The sequence below is a fragment of the Podarcis bocagei genome (genome assembly GCF_964188305.1).
Source record: "Podarcis bocagei genome assembly, chromosome: 16".
Classification (NCBI taxonomy): Eukaryota; Metazoa; Chordata; class Lepidosauria; order Squamata; family Lacertidae; genus Podarcis; species Podarcis bocagei.
Window position 1 is genome coordinate 28,914,157 of NC_138142.1, and position 25,915 is coordinate 28,940,071.

General features: G+C 47.6%; 1 protein-coding gene across 29 annotated transcripts in view; it reads right to left on the bottom strand.

Moving 5' to 3' along the window:
• NRXN2 (neurexin 2) overlaps positions 1-25,915 on the bottom strand; it is a 355,283-nt gene that overhangs the window by 215,665 nt on the left and 113,703 nt on the right. For 18 of the 29 annotated variants that reach the window (XM_081173998.1, XM_081174002.1, XM_081173997.1 and 15 more), the window contains one exon: positions 15,412-15,480. The exons of 8 other annotated variants lie outside the window; for them this stretch is intronic. In XM_081173998.1, coding sequence (XP_081030124.1) covers positions 15,412-15,480 — 69 coding nt within the window. The remainder of the gene's footprint in view (positions 1-15,411; positions 15,481-25,915) is intronic. 3 more of the 29 variants (XM_081174000.1, XM_081173986.1, XM_081174014.1) reach the window with 1 other exon arrangement.

Sequence of the window (25,915 nt, forward strand, 5' to 3'; positions counted from 1 at the left end):
CCCCCTTTCTTGAAGGATGTGGACACTTCTAGCAGCTTCCCCTCAGGTGCATTAAGGAGGCAGCTGCTAATTTTTAGCATTCCACCCCCCACCCCCACCCCGCAATCAGGTAATCTTAAGGGCCACTGGGCAAAGGTGTCCAAGCCTCTTCCCAGGGGAAGTCTGCCAAGCTCCCTCTCTTCCCACTTCTTCCTTCAAGCATTTTCTGATAGTGTTTTGTTTTTGTTTTTTTAACTGTCTTTTATGGCCGCCTCATTTGGTTTCCAACAACCCGCTGTGTTTTGGTCTTTGATTCGATTTATTTTTAATCTGCATTGTATCATTGTGATACTGGCGATTCCTGCCCCCCCCCCCTTTGTAAGCTGCTTCAGGGAGTAATTATTCTTAAAAGCGGGTCATAAAGAATGAAAGCTAAAATAAACACACAGAGGCAACATCCCATTCATAATTCTTCACATGCAGTTTGAGTGGGTCTAGGTTTGGGGGATGACACATCCACAGTCTTCCAGAGAGAAGCCATGAGTCTCACGGGGCTGACTCATCCAGTGCTGGGGTGTGTGTGTGTGTGTGTGTTGTTTCTTGGGAGTGGGAGCTAAGAGGGTCACCTGGACTTGAACTGCTAAAGGGCCCTTATTTAAGGAAAGAAATATACATATTTTTTTCTATCTGTAACAGAGGGGAGGGAGGAAATGGTATGGGAGGATGCCATACCTAAATAATCTTGAAATACCAAAGCAACGAAGGGCTTTCACTTTGGCCCGTTGTCAGACCATCCCTTCAGCAGTCCAGGAAGGCCATTATAAGAAGATACCATATGACGAGAGGAAATGTCCATGTGGCTCTGGGCAGCAGGAAACAACAGAGCATGCCCTTCTTCACTGCCAGTATTACACAGACATTCGAGCCAGGTTTATCCAGCCTATCCTATATACCGTATTTTTCGCTCCATAAGACGCACCAGACCATAAGACGCACCCAGTTTTTGGAGGAGGAAAACAAGAAAAAAAATATTCTGAATCTCAGAAGCCAGAACAGCAAGAGGGATTGCTGCGCAGCGATCCCTCTTGCTGTTCTGGCTTCTGGGATAGCTGGGCAACCTGCATTCACTCCATAAGACGCACACACATTTCCCCTAACTTTTTAGGAGGGAAAAAGTGAGTCTTATAGAGCAAAAAATACGGTAAGTTCCCTGGGCATTCAGAACAACACTACATCTCCCTATTACTACAGGACGAAAGCCCAGAAGTCACATATTCAGTCGCCAGATTTTGTGCTGCCATGATAGATATTCGTCGAAGGATGATCTATGCTACAAATCAGTCCTAAATTGAAGGCCCATATTGTTAGATCTAGCTGGTTTTAACTGATCTCTTTTAATTTCTCTTAGCAGTTTTTACTCATCCATTACCTATGTTTAATCAAGTATTCTGCGTATACGTTTTAATCTACGTTTGGTTCTTGCTCCCATGTATTTTAATAACCATCCGCTTAGAGATACTGTTATGCTATTTATTTAGATGTTTTGCTTATGCTGGTCTGTGACCATAATAAAATTAATTCAATTCAGTATGGGAGGGGGGAACATAGAGCCAGTGACCTCCAGACGCAACTGCTTATTTACAATTATCAAAATTCTGTTTTCGACAGGCATTCCCCTAGGCAGGAAAGCAGGAGGTCCCTTTCACATCCTGTCACTTTAACCGCTTGTTCCAGGTCTGCAAGGTGTAATCGAAGGTGATGTTTGCGAGCAAAAAGTTCTCGTGCATGTACTAGACAGATCTTGTTTACATTATCACCTGCCTCAGGTTCAACCACGGAGCCTCCTTTCGGTGCCACAACTCTGCAAAACATTTGAGTACTTCTGAACATGAGCAGAGCGCCGCTCTCTCTCATCTGGGATGCGGGAGCAGGGCTTCTATCATGTCCTCATAGCTCAGTGGCCAAGCACTTGCTTTGCAGGCAGAGAAGGTCCTGGGTTCAAATGCTGGCATCTTCAAAAAGTCAGGGAGCAGGTGGCAGGGAAGACCCTTCTTTCTAACTGAAACCCTGTTAGGACAGGCATTACTGGGCTCAGATGGACAAACAGTCTGAGTAAGCCTGAGGAAGGGACCGTAGCTCAGCGGGTAGAGCACCTGCTTTGCATGCATTACTTATCTTAATAATTTATATACTACTTATTACCACAGTTTCTAAGCAGTGTACAAGAGGATTGCAGTATATATCACAAAACCCATTAAAATGAACTGTAAAATCAGAAGAGCTCGCTTAAAATGCCTGTTGAAATAAAAAAAAATCTGGAGATTCAGAGGGGGGGGGACTGTCTTATCTCAGCTGGGAGGGAGTTCCACAGAATTGGCCCACGATACTGGTGGATAGGACCCACCTGCCTGAGTCATGGGGAACCACTAATATAGAGAGTACTCAAAGATGTCAGTGAGCCAGCAGGGATTGTATAAAAGTATCAGGTATGCCTTAAGCATGGGTCAGCAAACTAAAGCCCTGGGGCTGAATCTGGCCCAATTGCCTTCTGGATCCGGCCCACGGACAGTCTGGGAATTGCCACGTGGATCTGATTCTGATCATTTGGGCTGCGCCATCCCCCCCCAACCCAGTGGTGCCTCCTCCCTCCCTCCTCCTGGCTTCTCCCCACCCTGCCTAGAGGAGGAAGGGGGCTGGGCTTTGCTGGTGCCAGCCCCTTTCCAGAGCCCTTTCGCATGCCACTCATTGTCCCACCACCCCCACCACCAGCCCCACTCGCAAGACACAGGAGATTTGCTGACCCCTGTCTTAAAGTATCAGGATGCAGAGAGGCTTGTAATTTAACTCAGTCCAGGTAATGGTTCCTCTCCAGTCCTGGTGGTGAGTGAGGCAAACGTCTACCTTGAAATGATGTGAAATAACCTGGATTGGATCTGAGTGTTGTACTCAGGACTGGAGGGGTTTCAGGGGTGAGAGAAAGGGAAAGGAGTAAGGTAAGACCCCCATAAACCTCTGAGGGTATTTACAGCGGCTGGCCTGCAGTATTAGGTTACTATTGTGATATAAGTTTATTTTGTACTGAATTATATTTTAAATGCTCGTATCTTGTATTGTGTGGGTTTTTTTTTTGTGTGTGTGTGTGTGTGTGTGTGTGTGTGTGTTTTACTTATTTATTAAACGTGCATCCCATACCTCCCCCAAAGGAGCCCAGGGCAGCCAACAAGTGATAAAACGATGAAAAAACATCTTCAAAACAATTCCCACACAGATGCAGATTGGGAAAGATCTCCAGTTAAAAGGCTTGTTGAAAGAGGAAAGTCTTCAGTAGGTGCCAGAAAGCCAACAGAGATGGCACCTGTCTAATGTTCAAACAATATTCAATTTGTCACAAGGCTCTCTCTGTATTTCTGTTCTGGCTGCTTTCCAGAACAGACTACTGCCCCCTTAAATTCCCCACCACAAAATTTCTTGCAATAAGCTCAAAGCCGTGCCTGGCTCCCCACCCTCCAAGCTTCCTTAACCCTCTGAAGGCACTAAAAGCTGTCAGGCTAGAGGCAGCTTCTAGGAGCTTATAAGGAAAGGATTTCTTCACAGAATCCCCCTGGACTCTGTTCCTTACCACCACAAGCTGCAGCCCACCCAGACCGCAGGCACACTATTCTCTTCCCCATTTCCCAGTCACTATTGGGTTATTTTGCAAAAATGACCTATTTAACACATATTTACATGTTTATATGCCAATGTTTCGAATACTATACTGTACCTTAAACTCTCTGTTTTGTTAATCACAGCTACATGTCCTGTATTATTTTAGTAATTAACCAAATCCTAAAAGGGGCTCCAGAGGAAGCTTGCTATGTGAAGTGCTGTTTGGTGCTTCTACAACCATCTTTTTAATTTTTTTTTTAAAAAGCACAAGGAAAGGCAGAAGAGTGATAATTTGCCTCCCTGCTCCCTTGAAGAGGGAATGGGGGCACCCTTGCATATTTTTAGTCCAGAGAGTTGGCAATGTCAGGTCAACTTCCCCTTGAAAAATGCAAGCCAAGTGAAGGCTCTGTTTGAGAGAGGAGAGAGAATGTCTATGTTTCTTGTCGGGCAGGGGGGCAATCTTGATCACAATCCTTACAAATGCTATCTTTCCCCCCTATTTTGCTCAAATTGGCAAACACACACACACACAAATGCACACTCCCATCTGGGTCTGCCAGAGACAATGTGCCAGTCCTTGGGGCACCCTCTGCCTTCTGTACCCCCATCACCCCTGAGGCCATCGCAAGCTGACACAGCCACCTCCATGATCAACATTGCCTAGCCTCTGGCATTCTGCCTCCCCACCCCATTACACTGTCCTTCAGTCTTCGGTTCCGGGGGGGGGGGGACGGGGACAGGACATGTTGCTAGCTGGAGGGGGCTGATGAAGTTGAGAGAAGTGCAGAGAAATACCATACTGGCTGTGGCACAATCAGGGCCAGAGGACAGGCATAGAACACAAATGGCAGGGAGGGGGCCCTTTAGAGAAAAGGCAAGCAAGAGGCAACATGATAGAGGTTTACAAAATTATGCACGGCATTTAGAAAGCAGAGAGAGAGGTTTTCCTCTCTTGTAACGCTAGAACACATGGACACTCCATGAAGCTGAATGAGTCAAGGCAGATTAAAGAAAGTACTTCTTCAGGCAGCACATAGTTCAACTATGGAACTCACTCTCACAGGAAGAAGCAATGACCACCAACGCAGATGGCTTTTAAAGAGGATTGGACCAATTCATAAAGGAGAGGGCTATCAGTGGATACCAGCCATGATGGCTTATGCTCTGCCTTCACTATTGGAGGCAGCAATGCTTCTGAATCCCAGTTTTTGGAAAACACAGAAGGAGAAAGGGCTCTTGTGTTTGGGTGCTGCTTGTAGGCTTCCTATTGGGGCATCTGGCCAGCGACGGAGAGAACAAGATGCTAGACTAGATCTGTGGGACTGATCCAGCAGCAGCAGACAGGCTCTCAGGATGAGGGCTATACTCTGCATATGCTTGGCAGTTCTTCTAATGGCTTTATTGTTGTAGAGCTGAGAGCCCCCTTTTTGGCTCAAGCTTACGGAATCGTTCTAACCCCAAACTCCCTACATTATCAGAATTCGGCAGAGTCAAGATGGGAGCTGTAGTCCAAAACATCAGGCAGGCACCACTTTGGGGGAAGGCTGATCTACATCTGCTTTTTAGTTTTATTTATTTTAAAAGAAAAGAACTCAGATATGAAATTGCACTAGTAGTTCATGCTTTTCCGTAAACAAGAATTCATATTCTTCATCCCACCATATTCCAGCGGGTATATAAGACTTATTTATCCATCTTCCCTGTCCAACATGTAAATATTCCTTGTGAAAGGGGCCCAAGAGACTCTATCCAGCAGCTCTTGAATTTCACAGCACACACCACTTGAAGCCTTAGGTGGAATAAAGATGCGTCCTATGATGCCTGGAAGCTTGCCACTTCAATCATAAGTGCTGGTGAGTTTTGCTTTGCTTTATTTTCTTTAAGTGACTACTGTATTCAGAACCATTTTGGATTTGCAGAAAGACTGGCTCACATGCAGGCAGGGCTCTTTGCATCAAACAAGTGCAACGCTCTCTCTCCTCCTCCCTCTGGTCGCCCACAATTAAGTTGTTTGGGTTATGGGATGGGGTGTAGCAAACATGGGTGCTCCTCAGGCAAGTGAAGGGAGGCCCACTGCTCCTCTGCCACCCCCGGCACTTCGCCCACTGTTGCTCAGGCTTCCTTGCCAACCCTATCATTCCCACACACCCCCATGTCAATCACAGCATGTCAGGTTCCATGAAGCCACCCACTTCTGTCATTGTGTCCCACTGCTGCTGCTGTGTGGGAACTCGAGGTGGGGGTGTTGCAGCACAACTCCCTGCTGGATCCTAACAAGGCAGGGGGGCTGGTGGGTGACTTGGCTGATCTGGAATGTGGGTGCTTGCCTGCTCTGGATGGGGTTGCATCTCCCCTCAGGAATCAAGTCTCTGCAGTTTGAGAATGTTCGGGGGGGGGGCGAAGCAGCTTCCTGCAGCTTCAGGCTGGTATAGTAATGCCAGCCACTCCTGATCACAGTGATCCTTGCTCTGGGAACCTCTAGATTAGACTACTGTGATGTGCTGTAAGTGGTGCTTCCCTTGAAGACTGTCTACAAATTTCCTTCAATTCAGAGCAAATGGGACCAGCAAGAAAACACTGCCGTGTGGGTAGCTTCCTGTTCAAGACTTCAGTCACTCCATCCTTCTCCCTCAACAGTCAGTCTGCATTGCCACCCTGGATGCTTGGCAGTGGTGAGGGTGGAGCAGAGAGGAAGAGATGGGGGGGGGGGGAGATTGCCAAAGCCAGGAAGGACAGCCCTGGGGGAAAGGGGCAAAGGCTATTCATGCTCTAGCCTGCCTCCCTGCACTATCTGGAGCAGCCTCCTTTACTCCTGCTCACAGTCTCACTCCCCATTCCGCCCCCACTTGGGATCCCAGGCCCGACTTAGCTTGGGGGCAGCCCAGGGGCTGCTTTCCTCCTGAGCTGATTCCCTTCCCCTGAAAGGCTCCCAGCAAGCCTCATCCATTTTCGAAAAGCCAGCTTTCCTCTTAAAAGCTGCCTTTCAAAAATAGCCCTTTGAAAACATCCCAGCTACCCCGCCCCCCAAATCTCTGTCAACCAACAGGAGCCGGTTTTTTCCAAGTCGGGGAACAGAACAGAGCCACATCTCTCTCTGAAGAAAAGGCTTCTCCCCTCCTGGGCTGCAAGCGGGTCTCCAGGCATAGAAATCATAGAATTGTAGGGTTGGAAGGAACCCCAAGAAACACCTAGTCCAACCCCTTTGCAATGCAGGAATCCTAGGTCTACCAGAGGGTCTGAGCTGAGCTAAGGGGAGAGGAAGGCAGTTTGCTTGAGGCCCTTCCCTCCCCAGAAACCCAGCTGCTTTTTTAAAAAGACTCAGAAAGGTGCAGGGAGGAGGTGGTTAAGGACCAAGGAGAGCTGGAGAGCAGCTGCTTGGCTTGCAGAAGCCCCCAGGTTCAATCTCTGGCAGCATCTCCAGGTAGGGACGGCTATCGGGGTTGGTGTAGCACTCAAGAGTAATGGACCTGGGCCATATCTGCACTCAGGATCTGAGGCAGTATCATCCCACTTTGAGCTTCCCCAAAAGAAGGCTGGGAAGTATAGTTGGTTCAGGATGATGAGAGCTGTTAAGAGACCCCCTATTCCCCTCCGATACCTACAATTCCAAGAGTTCCCTGAGAACAGAGGTTGACTACTCTGAGAATTGCAGCTCTGGGAAGGGGAATAGGGAGCCTCAGAACTAACAACTCTCAGCAACCTCACAAACTACACTTCCCAAGATCCTTTGAGGGAAGTCATGTCTGCTTATGAAGTGCTATGATACGGCTGCAAATGCAGAGTGCAGATGAGGCCAGGGAGACCTCAGTTAGCACCGCTGTGCAGCCATGAAGCTTACGAGGTATGCCGTGCAGGGTTGTTTTTTGAAAACAAGAATCTTTACTCCAACCTTCCTTAAGCAGCTCAGAGTGACATCACCTGTAGTTCCCATTATGGCGGGGAAGGGGGAGAAAAAGCAAATATGGATTTATTTATTTTTTAAGTCTTAAAAAGGTGTAATGAGTACAGAATGCAAACCCATCCCTTGCACCAGCTCTCGCACCGACAAGCCTCCTTGCACACTCAGAGTCACATCCATGGCCCCCCTTCAGAGCTCCAGAGCCCACCCAAGCAGTGAGCAGGCCTCATACAGGCAGTTGGATCAGCTCAACATCTGCACCCATCGCTCGCTTGCAGGAACGCCCCCTCCTCTGTGCCATGAGCGTTCACAACTGCCAGCATGGGAGGGGCCCGTCCTTCGCCCCCGCAGAACGAGGCCGCGACTGAGCCAAAAGCGTCCTGTGTTGGCGGCGGCAGGCCACAGCGCCGACTCTGAAGCCACCCCTCCAGCGCACAGCCAGCTTCAGTCATTAGCTCATCAACTCAAGACTTCGGGACAATTAATCCTATTCCCCTTCCCTTGGGACGCAGCACGCCAACATCCCAGTGCACGGTCGGCATAGCAACCAAGCCAGCAGCCTGATCCAGGGATGTTTATGTCCTCTTGCTGCAATGGAGGAGGGGGATGGATGGGGAGGGGCTGCTGCTGCTGCTGCAAGGGATGAAAGGCAAACAGGTAGATGCTGAATAAGAGGCTCAGGCGGGCTCTTTATAGTCTGCTTGTTCTCCTCGGAAGGGCTGCTCACCAAGGCACTGCAGAGGATTCGGGCCCTGCCAGCAAACTGGGAATCCCCAACACACCTGCTGTTCTCCTCTCTCTCTCTCTCTCTCTCTCTCTCTCTCTCTCTCTCTCTCTCTCTCACACACACACACACACACACACCCTTCCAGGCAAATAAGCATCACAAATGGCACCTTGAGCTTACATCACAGACATTGCCCAAACTCTTCCTTGGGTACCAAGGAAGACAATGTAGGACTATCATACAGCTCTGGGGTCCTCCCCCACCTGAGTCCACAGGCCAGGCATCCACAGCCACAAACAGCCCAGAGCACATTCGGGAAAAGGATTTGGCAGCCTGAGAATGACAGTGCCCATTAAAAGAAAATAAAGATGCTAGTCCTCAGGGCTGCTAAGGCAAGTGTTCCAACAAAAGCACAGTTATGCATAGTGCCTGGCAATTTCAGAGTGGGACTGAGTGCTGCGGTCAAAGAAGGGCTTCAGTCCCCCCACCACTACACATGTCCTCTGCAGCAAAGCACACAAATGCATGCTGGAATAGCTCAGTTGGCAGAGCATGGGACTCTTAATCTCATGGTTGTGGGTTCGAACCCCACATTGGGCAAGTTTCTTGGATTGCAGAGGGTTGGACTGCATGACCCTCGCAGTCCCTTCCAACTCTACGATTCTACGATTCTGTGATTCTATGCAAATGTGCCCAATCACACAGCAGGGCTCGTCTTGCCAGGTATCCTCTTTACCACAGCTGATCCCTGCTGTGCTGGAGTACAGGACACTTTGGCCTGCAGTCTCCTGCATTCTTAACTGGACCACCTGCCAGCAGAAAGGGCACGTGCCCCCTCCTGACTCAGAGAAGGGCTATAGCTAAGTGGTGGAGCATCCCCTCTGCATGCAGAAGGCTCCAGGTTCAAGCCCCAGGATCGCCTGCCAAATCCCTGGGATTTAAAAGAGGGACGACTCCATGCAATCAATGAAAAAAGGCCTGCGTCTTCTAAAACAAAACTAGGGAGAGGCTACTGCTCAGTGGTGGGATACGATACGATACGATACGATACGATACGATACGATACGATACAATACGATACAATACAATACAATACAATACAATACAATACAATACAATACAATACGGTAATCTTTATTGTCATTGCCCCATGCAGAACAACGAAATTGAAAAAATCTACATCAGACATTCAAAAACCAACAAGCCTGCTATCCCAGCTATCCCAGCCTGGTTAACTTCCTAAAAACTCTGATACCCCATAATTAAATACAATATACTCCCCACAGAGACTACCTTACACTGCGTTTCAAACCAAAATCGTATTTGTATAGAACTGTTTCTCATGCGGCTAGTCCTAGTCTTTATAACCCTGCGTTGCATGCAAAAGGTCCCGGGTTCAAGGCATAGTACAATGCATGGCTGTTTGTGATAACCATCCTGTCCCCAAGCTGATTTTTAAGGATTTTTAACTGGGAGGTCATGACTGGGCTCAACTGGAGGTAGGTGGGTTAAGAGTGATGCTGAGTAAGTCCCTGCCTCAGAAGATTCAGGGAAGATAAAAGGAAGAATTTCTTCATGCAGCACATGGTTAAACTGTGGAACTCACTCCTGCAGGAGTTAGTGATGGCTTTAAAAGAGGACTAGACCAATTCACGGAGAAGGACAAGTTTATTAATGGCTAACAGCCACCATGGCTGTGCTCTGCTCCTACATAGCCGGAGGCAGTGATGCTTCTGAATGCTGGAGACTGCAGAAATGTCAGACGCCTCATCCAGCCCACCCCATCTCTACTCTGATGGGCAGAAACTCTGCAGAGTAACAAAGAAAGGTCTTCCCTGCCATCTGCTACCTGGGTCTCTAAAAGAAAACCCCAAAGGAAGCTAAGGGGTGAACTTGGGACCCTCTGCATGCAAAGCAGATGCTCTGCCCCTGATCTAAGGTCTTGCCTAAGAAGTGAACTCCTCCAGGTATGAAGGTGGTTCATGCAGATTCCGGAGAGCCAGAAAATGTGAAACCCTGTGCTGAAGGAGTGGCCTCCTTAGGGCTGCACTGAATTTCTCCCAAGGACTTTAAAAACACAGAGGGAAAAGTGACCAACAGAGATCTATTGGCCTCATCCTGAACTAAAAACCCCAGAAAGAAGCTGATCTCTGTGATGTGCACCAGCTGACACCAACCTACCTATCCCCTGATAAGAATCAGGCTCAGTGGACAGGCAACACCAGTCACCCCAGGGTTGGTTGGATGATGCCCCCAGGCAGCTCTTTGGCCTTTCCCAGGAAGTGTGGCGGGGTCTTCTACCCTTGCCCAACAGTTCCCCGCTCTCCCATAAAAGCTGCCCTTTCCTTGGTCTCCTCTCCAGAACACCCTGATTAAAATCAATCACAGCCTTTTCTATATTAATGGCATCTTATTTGTATTGAATGCATCATTAATGTTAACGATCCCTGGGAGTCTTCCCCCACCCTCCCTGGACGGAGTGTATTAATTGCTCACTTTGTAATTAAATATTAAGGCTGGGAGTTTTCACGCTTCACACAGCTGGCATGTTTTTTGGGGGGGCGTGTGCCTGAGTGAGAGACGGGGCTGGCGGGCGTCAGCCTCTCCAAAGATGCAGGGAGAGGCAAGGTGGTTCAGCACGGATGCAAACGCCCCCACGCAATATCGGACACCGCTTCTGCAAGATGCACACACATGCTCAAAATATCTAGGCCAAAGAGGCGGGCCACGGGTAGGCATGTGCCATAAAGAGAGAGGACAGCCCTCTCTTTGAAGGGCAATCGCATGGGCCATCAGCAGCTGGGTTGGCACATGACGTGTGTGTGGTTGTAAAAAAAACACACTGGAACTTTTCAAAAGGGCACATCTGGATTAAATGGGGGGAAGCCAATGACGTCATCATGTGGACACTATGAAAGGCTTAGCATGATCAGCATCCCACAATCACAGTCCTCCTACTAGGGTGAGATGCACTGGAATTCCATTTAAATCACAACGATTTTTCCTAAATTTGCACCTATGCATATGAATGAGCATGCCCTGTTTTTCTTGCAACGTGCAAGCGGCAACCTGTGTACAAACACGTAACAGAGAGGTGGACACTGAGCCCAAGACTTGCGCCGCCACCCCCAGTTCTGAAGGAGAGGCAAAGGGGATGAACACCCGTAAAGTGCCAGGCTCAGAGCCCCAAGACACCTACATGGACACACCTGATGACCGGAGACAATCATAGGGCAGGAGCCTACCTTTGCCTGGTTTTATATATCTAAGGACATCTAACAGACCACTGTATTTTAATATTTTGTTGGAAGCCTCCCAGAGTGGCTGGGGAAACCCAGCCAGAAGGGTGGGGTATAAATAATAAATTGTTATTATTATTATAAGAACAGAGCCACATACCATCTCAGCAAAGGCATCTATCTTCCCAAGGCCCCGTTTAAAAAAGGCACAATCCTGACATCTCCAGTTAGGGCTGGGAAAGACCTCTGGGCTGAAACTATGGAGAGTTAGACTAATGGTGCTCTCTCTTGTGCCCCTACCCCCTTCTTTTTGATTCTGCGCACTGCCACATAAATTAATCTGGAATAACTGGTTTCCCCTCTTCTTGCCTTGCAAAACATTAAGGTGGGTGCTCTCAACCCAGGTAACCTTTTTCCAGGACCACCAAATATCCAGGTTAAGAAGCACACCAGAGGCACCCAGAGGTCACAGGCAAACATGCTCAAGGAAGCTGAGTTGCAACACTTCCTGGAAAAGCCATGGTCTGCTGTCTCTGCCCAAACTCCCTTCAAATCTGCATTTCTAAAGTAAGCAAGTAAGGCACCAGGCTCCTTCTGGAAGGGTTCAGCCAAGATACGATCACTGAAAATGTCAGTCCTTCCTCTGCATTTGCCCCCGGCCAGATCAGGTGTCTCTTTCTTGGAGAGACCTCCAGCCCATCCTCTAGTCATGCTTCGAAAGTTTCCAATTGCATTTCTCAGAGATGGGCCCTAAAACCTCCCTCTTCTTGACCAGTCATGAGAACAGATGTGCCCTGTGCTTGCTAAACTGGAAGCATTTTACCTGCACGGTTTTTACTGCTGCTGAAGCTGGAAACCAATGCAAGACTATTGAGTAGGTTAAATCATATTTCCAGTCTGTTGTCTGATTTCTTCGTTAAGCGGGATAAGAACGGGGGAAGCCAGTTTAATTCGTAGCTGGACTTAATTAAATGAAGGCTTCATGGCCTATTCCTACATGCTTCAATTTTGCTGCTAAGGGACTTTTAAAACTCTGTACAGCTCACACACATTGGGGCCTGGAGGGATAAAATGCAATTAATATATACTCCCCTACCTATTAAAACCCATCCCACACTCTGTCCTCGCCTTCTTTGTCTGACACTTGTGACCCTAGTCGGTATCCAGTTTCCCTCTGACACCCCCTTTGTCTCTTCAGCCAAACCAATACCAACCCCTCTTCCTCTTCTTCCCTTGAACCAGTCTCACTGCATATGCTGGTTTTCCTCTGTGTTCCTAGATAGACTTTCGAGAATATATTTAGCTCAAAAACCCAATACAGCTCTTTCAAACATAGCCTATCGTTAGCACGCTGGTTATTGATTTCGTTTAACGCCTTTGGTAAATATGCTGATTCCCTTTTTTTTGCTACAACAAAATTGATTCTGGGTCTATCTCCGAGGGCCTTGTTAACCCTTGGGGTGCCAAACGATAGAGTGCACCCAGGTCTCAACATCAAAAGATCCTCCCCAAAAGGGGTGCCAGGACTGCATGTGAGAACAGCAGGCTTGCACGCAACTGCAAACCTTGTTAACACCCACCACAAGCCCTCCACTCCTCTCCCATGGCACACTCAGCTGTCTACAGTTCCACTAGAGACACATAGCAATCTGCACCCAGAGGAGGCCCCAGCAAAAAGATGCACCATACACAAACAGAGACTGTCCCTTGTCTGCAGGGTTGTGGTTGCACTGTTCTGCTGCGAGGGGGGAGGGAGAAAGCTGTCCACGGTGTTTTGTGTGCGCATCACACAAAAACAGGAAACGCTATTCTGGGCCACGGAGGGGAAATGCATGAGCCAAAGTTTGATGCTCCTTCGAATATTTCGAAATCAAGCAACCCAACAGCGAAATGACAAAATGTTCACCACTCCAGTGAACTGTTCCCTCTTCCTGGACATCCCATGACACACACACAGATTAAGGCTTTTGAAGCAAACAAGGGTCCTTTCCTCGCAGGGCACTTTTGCAGATAGCAGTTTGCAATTGTACACACCTTCACCCAATAACATCACCTAAAGCAGCAGCTATATCCAAGTGGTCCATACACACAGGTGGGCATTATTCAAATTAGTGTGTAACAGTGCTCTTTCCCCCCTCTCCCCTTACTTAGTGGTTTATACACACACACACACACACACACACACACACACACACACACACAATCTAATGTATCTGTCTTTCTATCTATCGATATATCTAGTTTTTCAGAAGACAGGGGCTAGAAATTGGTGTGTTAACACACCAATAAACAAGGGCACACAGAGTTACTGCTTCCACCTTTAGCCCGTCTAGAAACATGGCACGGGGGAATGGCACAGCCATGCGAGGCCAGTAGGTCTGCCCCAATTGGAGGTGACCAGCGGAAGCACTATCTCTCTCTCTCTCTGCATACACATGTAGGCAGCAAGCTTTTAGGAGGGGCATACGTGGAACAAAGCGGATTATAACCACTCTTGCAGAATGTGCCTTAGAGTCACAAACAGCATGGGACGGGGAAGTCATGGGGATGGCATCGCATGTACAGCACCTGCCTCCAGCACTGAATGCACATTATCATTCAGCACGTACGGACCCTAAGTTAGCATGCCATGACCACTGAGCATGCTCAGTGGTCATTGGGCTTTTTTATTTTATTTTAAGTTATAATGCACACTAATTTTTTTTTGTAAAACTTCTGCAAACCCTAGGAGTTCCCTCAAGCGGTGGGCCCTTCTCCAGCCACATTAGCAGTGGCAAATTTTAAAGAATTGCATCAATCTACAACAGATTTAATAATAATAATATTAATAATAGGTACCTATAGCAAATTATTCAGTGCTTGAAATTCTCTCCTCCCAGACTTTTGTAGGAAAGAGTGCCGAAGCTTAAGGCTGCAGTCCTGGGTGCAATTTCCTTGGAATAGGCTCCAATGCACACAGTAGGATTTACTTTCATTCTGATTGCCACCCACCATTTTGCAGTTCCAGCTAAAGGGGATCAGCACCACAATGTCATTTAATGGGTGACTTGGGCTGTGGGACTTGGGTGGCGTCAAACAAGCAATGTGGAAACCGAAAGTCCCGATCATCATAAAGCACATACAGTGGCTCCAACACTGCAGCTTTCTCCCACCTGGTGCCCCTCCAGATGTTATGGGTCGCTGATGGGGGTGGTAGTCCAAAACATCTGGAGGGGCAGCACATTGGCAAAGGCTTTAGCAGACAGTGGTGGATGCCTAGGTGCCAAAGGGCAGGCAGCAACAGAGCTGCTGAATGTGGGGCAACTTAAGTGGCTGTGGGCAAAAGCAAGCTTCTGGATTTCACCAAATTCTTCAGTCACGTTGCAAAGGTAAAGGTAAAGGGACCCCTGATCATTAGGTCCAGTCTTGGATGACTCGGGTTGCAGTGCTCATCTCGCTTTATTGACCGAGGGAGCCGGCGTACAGCTTCCGGGTCATGTGGCCGGCATGATTAAGCCACTTCTGGCTAACCAGAGCAGCACACGGAAATGCCGTTTACCTTCCCACCAGAGTGGTACCTATTTATCTACTTGCACTTTGACGTGCTTTTGAATTGCTAGGTTGGCGGGAGCAGGGACCGAGCAACGGGAGCTTACCCCGTTGCGGGGATTCGAACCGCCGATCTGCTGATTGACAAGCCCACGTTACTAGGAAGCTAAGCCGCAATTAGCAATATTGGCCTTAAGGGAACAAGAAGTGCCACTGTTTCCCAGTCACTTCCACTTATGTGGATGCCAAAAGCCTGCATATTCTATGGCAACGTAAATAAGGTAAGCCAAGCAAAGAGGACCCATTTAACCTAATTTGCACTCCTAATTCAGCTGCAGGCACACAGAGGCTTTGGGGTTGGGGAAAGTAGGAAAGGGAGGGTTTACACTGACCTTTTGATGTCTGGTGCACCTCACTGGATCCTCTCCCAGCCCCCCCTTCCGAGTACAGTAGGGACCCTACTGGAGAAGCAGAACCACAGCATTAGGGAAGATAGGCCAGAAGCCCCCCGACCCACCCCAGGCACAGCGCATCAGCCCCACACGTGCCTGGACACCAATGACCGGCTGAACCTCCCGGAGTGCAACAGAAGAACGATCCATTCCAAAATTAGACTTCTGGGATAAGACGGTTGCAGGTAAACACACACTCACTCCCCACCCCCTCCAAATGTTTCAAATGGCTTAGTAGTAGGAGCAGGAACAGCATTTAAGACCTGTCAGGGATGCTGTGCTGACATCCTGCACAGTAGACTCTACATTGACCAAGCAGCTGAACCAAATGACCTCCAAGGTCACACCCAACTCTTTATTCTATTATTTCGGCAGCAGTTAAGAACTTCCTGGTGGTAAGAGCCGCTCAGTGGTGCAATGGGCTACCTTAGGAGGTACTGGAGGCTTTTCAACGGAGGTTGTCAGGGATTTATTTTGCTGTGATTCTTGCATTGCAGGGGGCTGGGCTAGATGATCCTTGAGGGTCCCTTCCAACTCTACAGTTCTATGATTCTGTGACTTTCCCCCACTCTCACACACACTTTGTATTTTGAGAATATGAATGCTTGCCGCAAGTCGCTTTGGGCACAGCACATGCACCCTGGAAAGGGGCCATACAAATAAACACAATCAATATGCTTATATGAGCCCAGAGGTCAAACTGGCTCTACTGGGGGAGCCACCTGAGACCTTCCTTCCCCACCCTGCCCTCCATTTCAGAGCTAATTCTGGTTACTGTTAAGTCGTCCTGACTACAGTTTGCCCAACTCACCCTTTGCAAACCCGCTTAGGAACGGGGTTGCAAACCAGTTTGTGCTAACTGTGGCTATATAAAATGCTGGCTCAATGTTGGCCAGCTATAAATAGTGTTATGAGCTGGGGTACGTGCAGTGCAAGAATCCCTCAAAGTACTGGGTACCAGATTCCTTCTCTCCCCCCCCCAGCCCAATAATTTCTAGAGTTAGTGAATGTAGGCAATTACTAAATGCCTGAAAGTCTTCACCTGGGTGTGAGACAGCTCAGCAGTGTAAAAATGCAGGCTGAATCAGTTTCCTGGGCAAGAATCGCCTGGGAAGAAGAACCATAATGTAGTTCAAAGGAAGGGAATGGTTGACCGACACGAGCAATTACCCTGTGCCAGGCAACAGAGGAGTGTGAGCCCTTCCTCCCATGAGGGGATGCTGAACAGAGACAAAGACCAGGTATAAGATTTTAGTGTAAGCCGGGAGGGGGAAGTTCCAAGTGGACAGTGGGTGGTGATGTAAACCGAAGGAAATCTGTGGTGTTTTTAAAGAGAGGTTTGAAAATGGGGGCAGGGAGAGGCTGGGCTGGCTGGGAAAGGCTGCACACAGAGACCGGGGAGCATGGCTGGATTCTGCTCTGGACCCAAGTTTGCTGAAGCTATCAGGAGAGCAACAAGAGATGCTCCTGGGGTGTAATATTCTGCAATCCCTCTACCAAAACTCAGGTGTAAATATGTGCGAATAAACCACAGACTCCACTATGCCTAGGGTTGCCACCTTGGCACTGGCAAAATACAGGATGGGGCTGGGCGGTTGGTGGACAATTTCACTTTCTCTCTCTCTCTCTCTCTCTCTCTCTCTCTCTCTCTCTCTCACACACACACACACACACACACACACACACACAAAATCTGGTGTTGAAGTGACTTCAAAGCATTCCAGTACAATCTACTGCGGCCTGACAGGATGGCCCCTCTGGAATTTGTCACACATGCATGTGCATGCAGACATACACAAAAGTTTGCAATTCTGTCTGTGCTTGGCTACCCAGAGCTTAAATGCATGCCCTTTCACACACATGCATTTGGAGAGGATCCCTAACTTGGCAGAGACAGAGAAAGAGAGAAAGATCTGAAATAAGAGGACAAAACTGTTATCAATATAGGACATAGCGTTTTATATTGAAATACGGGGCAATCTTATATTATACAGGGCAGCTGGCAACCTTAAAGGAACACAAACCCCTGGAATCTTGGCACACTGCTTGGCAGAGATTGGGGTGGCCGTTGACAATCTCAGAGCGGCCTGTGTAGTGGAGCCACAGAGCTGCCCTCTCAACACTGGCACTACCGGCTTACCTGGGTGAAGCTGAGGCAGTGAGGAAGGGGCACCAGATTGGCTATGCCAGGCCCCCGACACCACCCCAAATGTGCCACTGCCCTGCCCCACTCAGGTAAGCTGTAGTGGCATCTGGTGCTGCAAGTTGGCTTCGCCCTCCCCCCTTCTACAAACAACAAGCTACAATAGTTATTATAATTATTTATAATATATGTAACCAAAGGGAAAATCTCCCAAATGTTTGAAGCCATGGGGTGGGGGGAAGGACTGTTGTTTCCTCACCAGGCGTTTTCGGGGGGGGGGGACGACGACTGGGATTTGGGGGATTAAAAAAGAATACATAATAATAATCAGTACCATTTTCTAGCACTCTCTAAATATCAACAGTCACTTCGTTCACATAAACCGCATTGTGCATAACTTGGTTTACCACAGAAGTATCGTGTCTGGTTTATCAAAAGTACTGTACAGTTTCTACAGACAATAATTACAAACTGAATTTGTAAGTTTTTGTTGTAAATGGAGCAACAAGCTGCTGTACCATAAAGGAACTTCTTTGGCATCTCTTTGGTTTTGCCAGTTTATGAGGAGCCAGCAAAAAACAGTAAAAGCAGAATCTGTCCACATTCTCACATTCTAGTAAAACAAACTATTGAATATTCTGACAATTATTGTCTCCTTCAGTTCTCCACAGTGTCGAGTAGACATAAAGCACTCTCGTTTTCCCACAATTTATGGTGTTTTAAACTGGGGGCTATTGTTTGGTTTGGTACTATGATATGTATTTTTGTGTTATTATATTGTAAACTGCCCTGTGATTCTCGGATGAAGGGCAGTATGGAAAGTTAGCAAATAAGTAAATAAATAAATAGAGCTGAAAAAAGAGAGGAGAGGAAACAAAATTCTGTGAACTCTACAGGAAATTTATTCAGTCTCTTTCTCTTAGCTATCACTCACTCTCTGTTTCAGTTACTTCATATTTGTCACCATCACATTCTCCATGGACTTCTCAAAACTGAAGGTTTGCCCAGACTGAAGCCAGCTTCTATCCTTTCGCATGCCAGCTTATTTATTCCTGCGATTGTACGTTGTTTTCAACTTTTTCATCGTTGTGTTTTAATAGTTGTAACCAGCTCTGGAGCATTAGGGTGAAGGGCGAGTAAATTATAATTTACTTGATTTGTTATATTTCCAAACTTGGACCAGTTTCTTTCAACATGACGCAGAAGATGGAGGAATCTGAAGCAGGTAAGAAGCAAAAGGAGATAGAGGCTGTGTTGTTGTGGAAAGGCTTTGCCCTCATGTTGCAAGAGGGATATGTTTGGCAGAATCCCAGACTGCCTTCCTCAGCCTGAAGATATTCTGCTCTCTGCAACACTGGAATGTATCTGTCCAACACCAAGCCCAAAGTGTGCTGCTTGTTTTGTTATCGGGTCAGTGCTATCATCACGGACAACCCTTGCCTTTGAATCTTGGGTCCAACAGAATCTGCAGCAGCGTGAATTGGATGGCAACATAATTGTGTTGCTCTGTGCCTTTCTGCCACCCTCAGACATTTGAGGCCTAGTGAAGAGGGCAGAAAGAGATCCACCAACCATGTTTACAAGAGGAAGGCCAAAAGCAGGGAAGGCACTGGGTCCTTCTTCCTCAGTGCTATCGGGTCAGTGCTATCATCACGGACAACCCTTGCCTTTGAATCTTGGGTCCAACAGAATCTGCAGCAGCGTGAATTGGATGGCAACATAATTGTGTTGCTCTGTGCCTTTCTGCCACCCTCAGACATTTGAGGCCTAGTGAAGAGGGCAGAAAGAGATCCACCAACCATGTTTACAAGAGGAAGGCCAAAAGCAGAGAAGGCACTGGGTCCTTCTTCCTCCCCTTGCGACAATGGTCATGAGGCAGAAATGCATCTTGCATTTGGGAGCTGAATGCTCAGCTACAAGATTGCATGACCTCAGCGCACATGAATTGTAACGAGCTGATACTGTACACAGTCTTACGTGAAAGTCTTCCCGTTAAAACAATTTTAGAAATCATTTTGGGGGACTAAATATATGAACACCTCATCTTAAAGGTTTTGTTCATCATTCTAAAAGAAAATATTTCATCATCCATTCCCCCTCCCCCCGGTTTTTCAGGAAAAAGCAAACAAAATGCTTTTTGGTGGGGAGGGTGGAGAAAAACACGCCCCCCCAAAAAAAACAATAATTCAGGGCCTTCACATCTCTAGAAAGGGATGGAGAATGCAAGTATTTCTTTATTTATTATTTAATCACCTGCCACACATTCTCAAAGCAATGTACAAAATAAGTTAAAAACACAGAAAATAACAGCAAGTAAACACTGCAAAGTAGAAACCCCTGGCAGAGACCCTCCGCAACCAGCTATGAAAGATTGCTGGAACAAAAACATTTTCAATTGTTTCTGGAAAGTGCAGGTCGTGGGCGCCTGTCGTATCTCAGCAGGGCTGCTCTTACCCAGAACAGGGGCAGCCACACTAAAAGCCCTGCTCCAAGTCACTGGGGAATGGGCTTCTGATATTCTGGGGATTTGAAGGAGAAGCTCTCCAGCAGAAGGCAATGACTCACTGCGTGTGTATAAGGAAAAAGGTGGAACTTCCAGTAACCTGGTCCTAAGCTGTATTGAACCTTATGTGTTACTACCAACCCCTTGAACTTGGCCCTGCAGCAGATTGGCAGGCAGTGCAAATCTCACAAGCAGGGTGTTATATGCAAGTGACAATTTGCCCCCCCAAATCAACCTAGCTGTTGCGTTCCACACCAGCTGCACCCTCCTCAACCGTAGCCCCAAACAGAGAAAACTGCAGGAATCCAACCAGCATAGGTGAAGCTATTGTCCAGACCCTGAGACTGATGAACGTTTCTCCAAGAAGAAGCACTTTACCGGGGCCAGAAGGAAGCATCTTTACTTGACAGAAGCGGAAGTTAATGCCCCCCTGGAGACCATAATGCCATGGGATGTCAGTGGTTCTTCATAGGACCCGACTCATCAACCCCTGGCGATGCTGCACCTCTGTCAAAGGAGCAATGGACACACTGTGCTTCCTTGGCAGGCAGAGGCCGCCTCTCCCTACCTGGGAGGAGGAACCAAGCACTATGACGTTCTCTGGATCCAGACCTGCTGGGCTCCAGCAAAAGGCAGGGTTGGCAGGGGCTGCCATAGACACTCTCAGCCTGTGCATCTTAATTGTTGGTGTCAGAGCTCAGGGCGGGAGGCAGGTGGATCACCAAGCCTTACAAAGGAACATTGAAAGCCGCCTTATGCTGAGTCAGATCATGAGGTCCCTCTAGCTCAATATTGTCTACACTGGCTGGCAGCAGCTCTCCAGCGTTTCAAGCAGGGTTGGGTCGTGGGTTTGAGCCCCATGTTGGGCAAACAATGCCTGCATTGCAGGGAGTTGGACTAGATGACCCTTGTGGTACCTTACAATTCTATGACTCTAGAGTGACCTTGCATAGCTGAAACATGGCTTCAAATGCAGATCTCTTTATCCTCAAGTGCAGGCATAGGCAAACTTGGCCCTCCAGATGTTTTTTGGGACTACAATTCCCATCATCCCTGACCACTGGTCCTGTTAGCTAGGGATAATGGGAGTTGAATAGAATAGAATAGATATTTATTACGGCCATAGGCCCATACAGATAAAAAACAAGACATAAATAACAGCTTGTGCACGTGGGAAAAAACAGTCGCTAAAACATCACTATAACAATAAAATACTGTAAGATGGAATGACATAGTGCGCCTTAATTAGCTTGTAGTGCACCTTGGCAGCGCTTTTGGGTAAGGACAGCGACCAGAAACCTAGCCACTCTCAGGGTCGTATGGATATCCTTATCCTGCAGGATTTGGGCAAGATGGAATTTTGGTGGGGTACCCTCTAGCTTCTGTATGATTGGTCCCAACAAATTTGCCCGTGGCACATTAAACAAGGGGCAAGTAAACATAATGTGCTGAAGCGACTCCGGCGTCTCCTTATCACATACACACATGGCGGAGGCTTGGCCCTTTGAGAATCTATGTCTCAGGACATTGGAGGGAAAAACGTTAAACCTCGCTTTGGTGAAGGCCAGCCTGTGAGCAACAGTCGAAAGGGAGGAGAGGTATGATGGAACGCAGTAAGTTAAAGTGATACCAATGTTCTGGGGCGAACAAACACCTCCCCCCAGCGAATAATTTCGCTGTAAATCGATGTCATCCAGTCTTTGGCGGATCAGTCTTTGAGCAGTGATTTGATCTAGTTTTAGGGAATCTAAGGGAGAGATTCCATAGCTCAAGAGTTTGGCGTGAATTCTACTAGTCCAAAGGCTGGAGAATTCATCTCGCCATAAGCATTGGACAAGATAATGGTCTGGTAATCTATGCCACAATGATAACCAATAATTGAAGACTTGCTTCCACAGGCAAGTTTCTAAGGATGCGATCTTCAATTCTAGTCGTATGGCTGCGTTGCTTACGCACAGGGGGAGCATTAGGAGCCGACGTAGGGAATGGGAGTTGTAGTCCCAAAACATCTGGAGGGCCGAGTTTGCCTATGCCTGCCCAAGTGGATAGCGCAGTTGGTTAGAGCATGGTGCTGATAATGCCAAGGTTGTAGGTTCGATCCCCGTATGGGACAGCTGCATATTCCTGCATTGAAGAGGATTGAACTAGATGATCCACAGGGTCCCTTCCAGCTCAATGATTCTCTGCCAGTCCTACTTGAGAAATGCCAGCAGGGATTCAAGGTGGGACCTTCCGCATGCAAAGCAGATGCTCTACCTCTGAGCTACGGCCCTTCCCCCAGCCAGGCCTCAGGGTAGCTGAGCTGTTCCCTTGCTGGAGTAGCAGGAGGGTCACTGGCCCAGTCCCTGCTCTGGGCTGGCAGGAACAGACAGCAAGGGAGGAGCATGTGATTCCTGCACTGCAGGGGGTTCGACTCAATGACTCTCTGGTCCCCCTTCCAGCTCAACAATTCTATGATCAGTGGGTTTGCTTGCTAAAGCACTGATATGCTGCCTTTGGGTTTCCCCTGGTGGCTCTCAGGCTATTGCTGGACCACAAGTCCCAACATACTGAAAGAGGTGTTTAAAAGATCAGTAGCACAGCTGTGTAATGAGAGGATAGTACACTCTGGGGGCAACCGTGTTGGTGAATTTTATGTTTCCCTCCCTGAGGTTTTGACAGCTAGGATAGATCAGTTGGTACAGCACGAGTCTCTTAATGTCAAGGTTGTGGGTTCAAGCCCCACATTGGGCAAAGGAGTCCCACATTGCAGGGGGTTGGACTAGATGACCCTTGTGCCCCCTTCTAATTCTATGATTCAATAATAATAATAATAATAATAATAATAATAATAATAATAATAATAATATAAGTGTGCCCTTCCGCATACCAGGCAGGTGACCTGCCATGGAGCGCCACCCCTCACCTGCTGGATCCAGCACCGGGGCTAGAGTACTGAAATGCTTTTCAATGGCTCCTGACACCTGTCTATCATTGTGGAGAATGGGCTGGGCTTGGGAGACCTGGATTCAAAATCTCAGTTGGCCACAAAGGTCACATTGAGCTCTGGGGGAGTGGGGCACATATGCATTCAAATAAATTGGCTGCTACTCTTTCTTTGTGAAACCAGCAACCACCATTCCTTCCTTCACAACCTTCAAGTTAGACTGCTGCAAAACAAGCAGTCACGGGGCTGCCCTTGATGACAACCTGAGCTATCCAGATGGTAAAAGAGCAGGGATGGACAACGTTTTTTCTCTTGAGGGCCACATCCCCTCCAGAAGAGTCTGTTGAGGGCCTCTTGGAAGCAGTGGGCAGGGCTGAAGCCCCCTTTTCTGCCATCCCTCTCCCAGTTCAGCAAACTGCAGGAAGAGGAACAGATCGATCTTGCCAGATGTCTGAACTCATGGCTTACAGGGGATTTTCTGAATTGGGCCCAAGGGCTGCTGAGTCATATGGCCCATCCCTGGAGTGGAAGAACATAGTGACACATGCACCCTCAGCAATCCAGGAACAGCTCGCAAATTCCCTGCCCCAAGAAATTCATTTGGCTTCCATTCTGGCAGTGTTTCAAAACCAGCAAAAAAAAAAAAAAACATAGTTCTGAAGGTCTGGCTAACTACCTGATCTGGTGTTTCGCTTTTTTATTATTATTTTTGGCCCTGATCTTCTTCTTTGGGAACTTTTCATCGGCTGTGTTGTTGTTTGCGTTTTTAAATACATTGTCTGTTTCTAATTATTACTATTATCATTATTAATACCTAATTAAACCCTAAACACCAATTGATTGATTGTGAAGAGCATCCCCGACAAAATCAGGACCTGCTCCCGTCGGACTGTCCCTCCTTCCCCATTTTAAATGTTATTTATCATTTGCTGTGGTACTTTAAAATTGTAAACCATATTGGGTGGCTTTGCAGGAAAGCAGTATATAAATGCAATGGGGGGAAATGAATAATATCTTCCTGCAAAGAATCCTGGGAGTTGTTGTTTCCCAGAGTTCCCTGTGAAGAGGGATTGACTGTTAAACCACTCTGGGAATTGGAGCTCTGTGAGGGAAATGAAGGGGGACTCCTAACAATTATCAGCGCTCATAACAAACTACAGTTCCCATGATTCTTTGGGGGAAGAAGCCATTACTATTTAAAGCAGTATCATAGTGTTTTAAACACCCGGTGGCGGATGTGACCCTGACACCCTGTACATGGAAGTGGCTCATTTCCCCTCTGTAATCTCTTCATGCCAACCCTACAGCTCTGAACCTGGTTTACTGTCATTTCCAAGGTCAAAGAGGGAACAAGTACCCCTAGCAAAAGAATATCCAACTCCAGGGGCCTAGAATTTCGAGGATCAGACTTCCGGGTTAGCGCGAACAGCAAATGGCGGATTCCCTCCGAGCTCCGGAGGGAATCGGCTCAGTGGAAGAGGGGTCCTGCCGCGGCGGCGGCGCGGGGACCCTCAGATACCACAGGCGCGGATGCCTGTGGACTTGGTGACTCGGCGGGCACCATTTGCGCCCCCTCCGACCTGCAAAGAAGCCTTTTTTTTCAAGGCTTCGGAGCGGGTGGCGGAGAGCGGCGTGGTGCTGTGAGTAGACCGCTTCTTCCACGGAGTGAAGCCGCAAGCCATAGCTGGAGAGCGCTGACTTCTTTCCTTGATTATTCGGACTCCAAAAGTGACAACCCGTGAGTAATACGGAATTTGGAATTAAAAATTTACTTTGAATTCGGTACGACCGGGGGAAGTGCCAAAAGGAAGTCCGCCTCCCCCCCTTGCAGACATCTTAAAGCAAGGATTAAAAAACTAAGATCGAGAGACTGTCTTTTTCTCTTCGGGATAAAACTCTTAATTTCACGACTTGGATCGATAAGTTTATTACTGGAGGATTAGAACTGATTGTTAGAAGGAAGTGTAACCCCCCCCCCCCCGATCCGGGAGCGACCCGTGAGGGAGCCTGTGAAGATATCTACAGAGTTGGACAGCTGTCAACTGAGCTGTCAAAGTCAGGAAATTCTGTTTTTGCTACTTGTGTCGGTTACTTTTGTTATATTGGACTCTAAGCTTTTAAAATTAGAGAGGCAATAACAACAAAATAACCTGATTGTTGGAGAAAGAACACTTACTAACCAAAATCCCTCTAGAGGGGACTTGGGACATTACAATGGCTGCAGATGGAAAATTACAAGCAGAGTTGGACAGGGTGTTTGAGTTCCTGGGAAAACTGCAAGAGCAGAGTGATGTTATGTCTATGAATCTCATATCCTTGAGCTCTAAAATAAACACATCTGCTGAAGTAGTGGACTCGACTCAAGAAAAATCTACAGCTGGAAAACAAGACATATGTGCTGTTTCGGAGGAATGTGAAGGAGGAGCAGAAATGATGCAACTGAAAAAGAACAACCAGAGGCCTGTTAAGCTAGCACACAAAGAAGAAAAAATTTGGAAGTCAGAAATTTGGCTTGAAATGGAGAGTGAAGCTTGGGGATTTCTCCCTATGGGGAGTCCGGAAGACTTATGGATTACAAATTTGATCAAGGTGAAGACTGGAAAGTTTGGGACATTTGGGAAACTTGGGCTGAGAAAGAACAAGAAGCAGGATCCGGACTCTTTCCTTAAATATGGAGGACTGGTTGGAAAAAATACAGACCCTATTGGGTCAAAGATGCTCCAAGATCTGATGTTCAACATAAAGGACTGTCAACAAAACCGGCTGAAAGGGACTGAGAGAGATTTAAGGGCCTCGGGCGTGATAGATCCAGGCTGAGAACTGATAGATTGAAGGACAATTTTTGGGGATCGAAACCAGGGGAAGGGGGGGG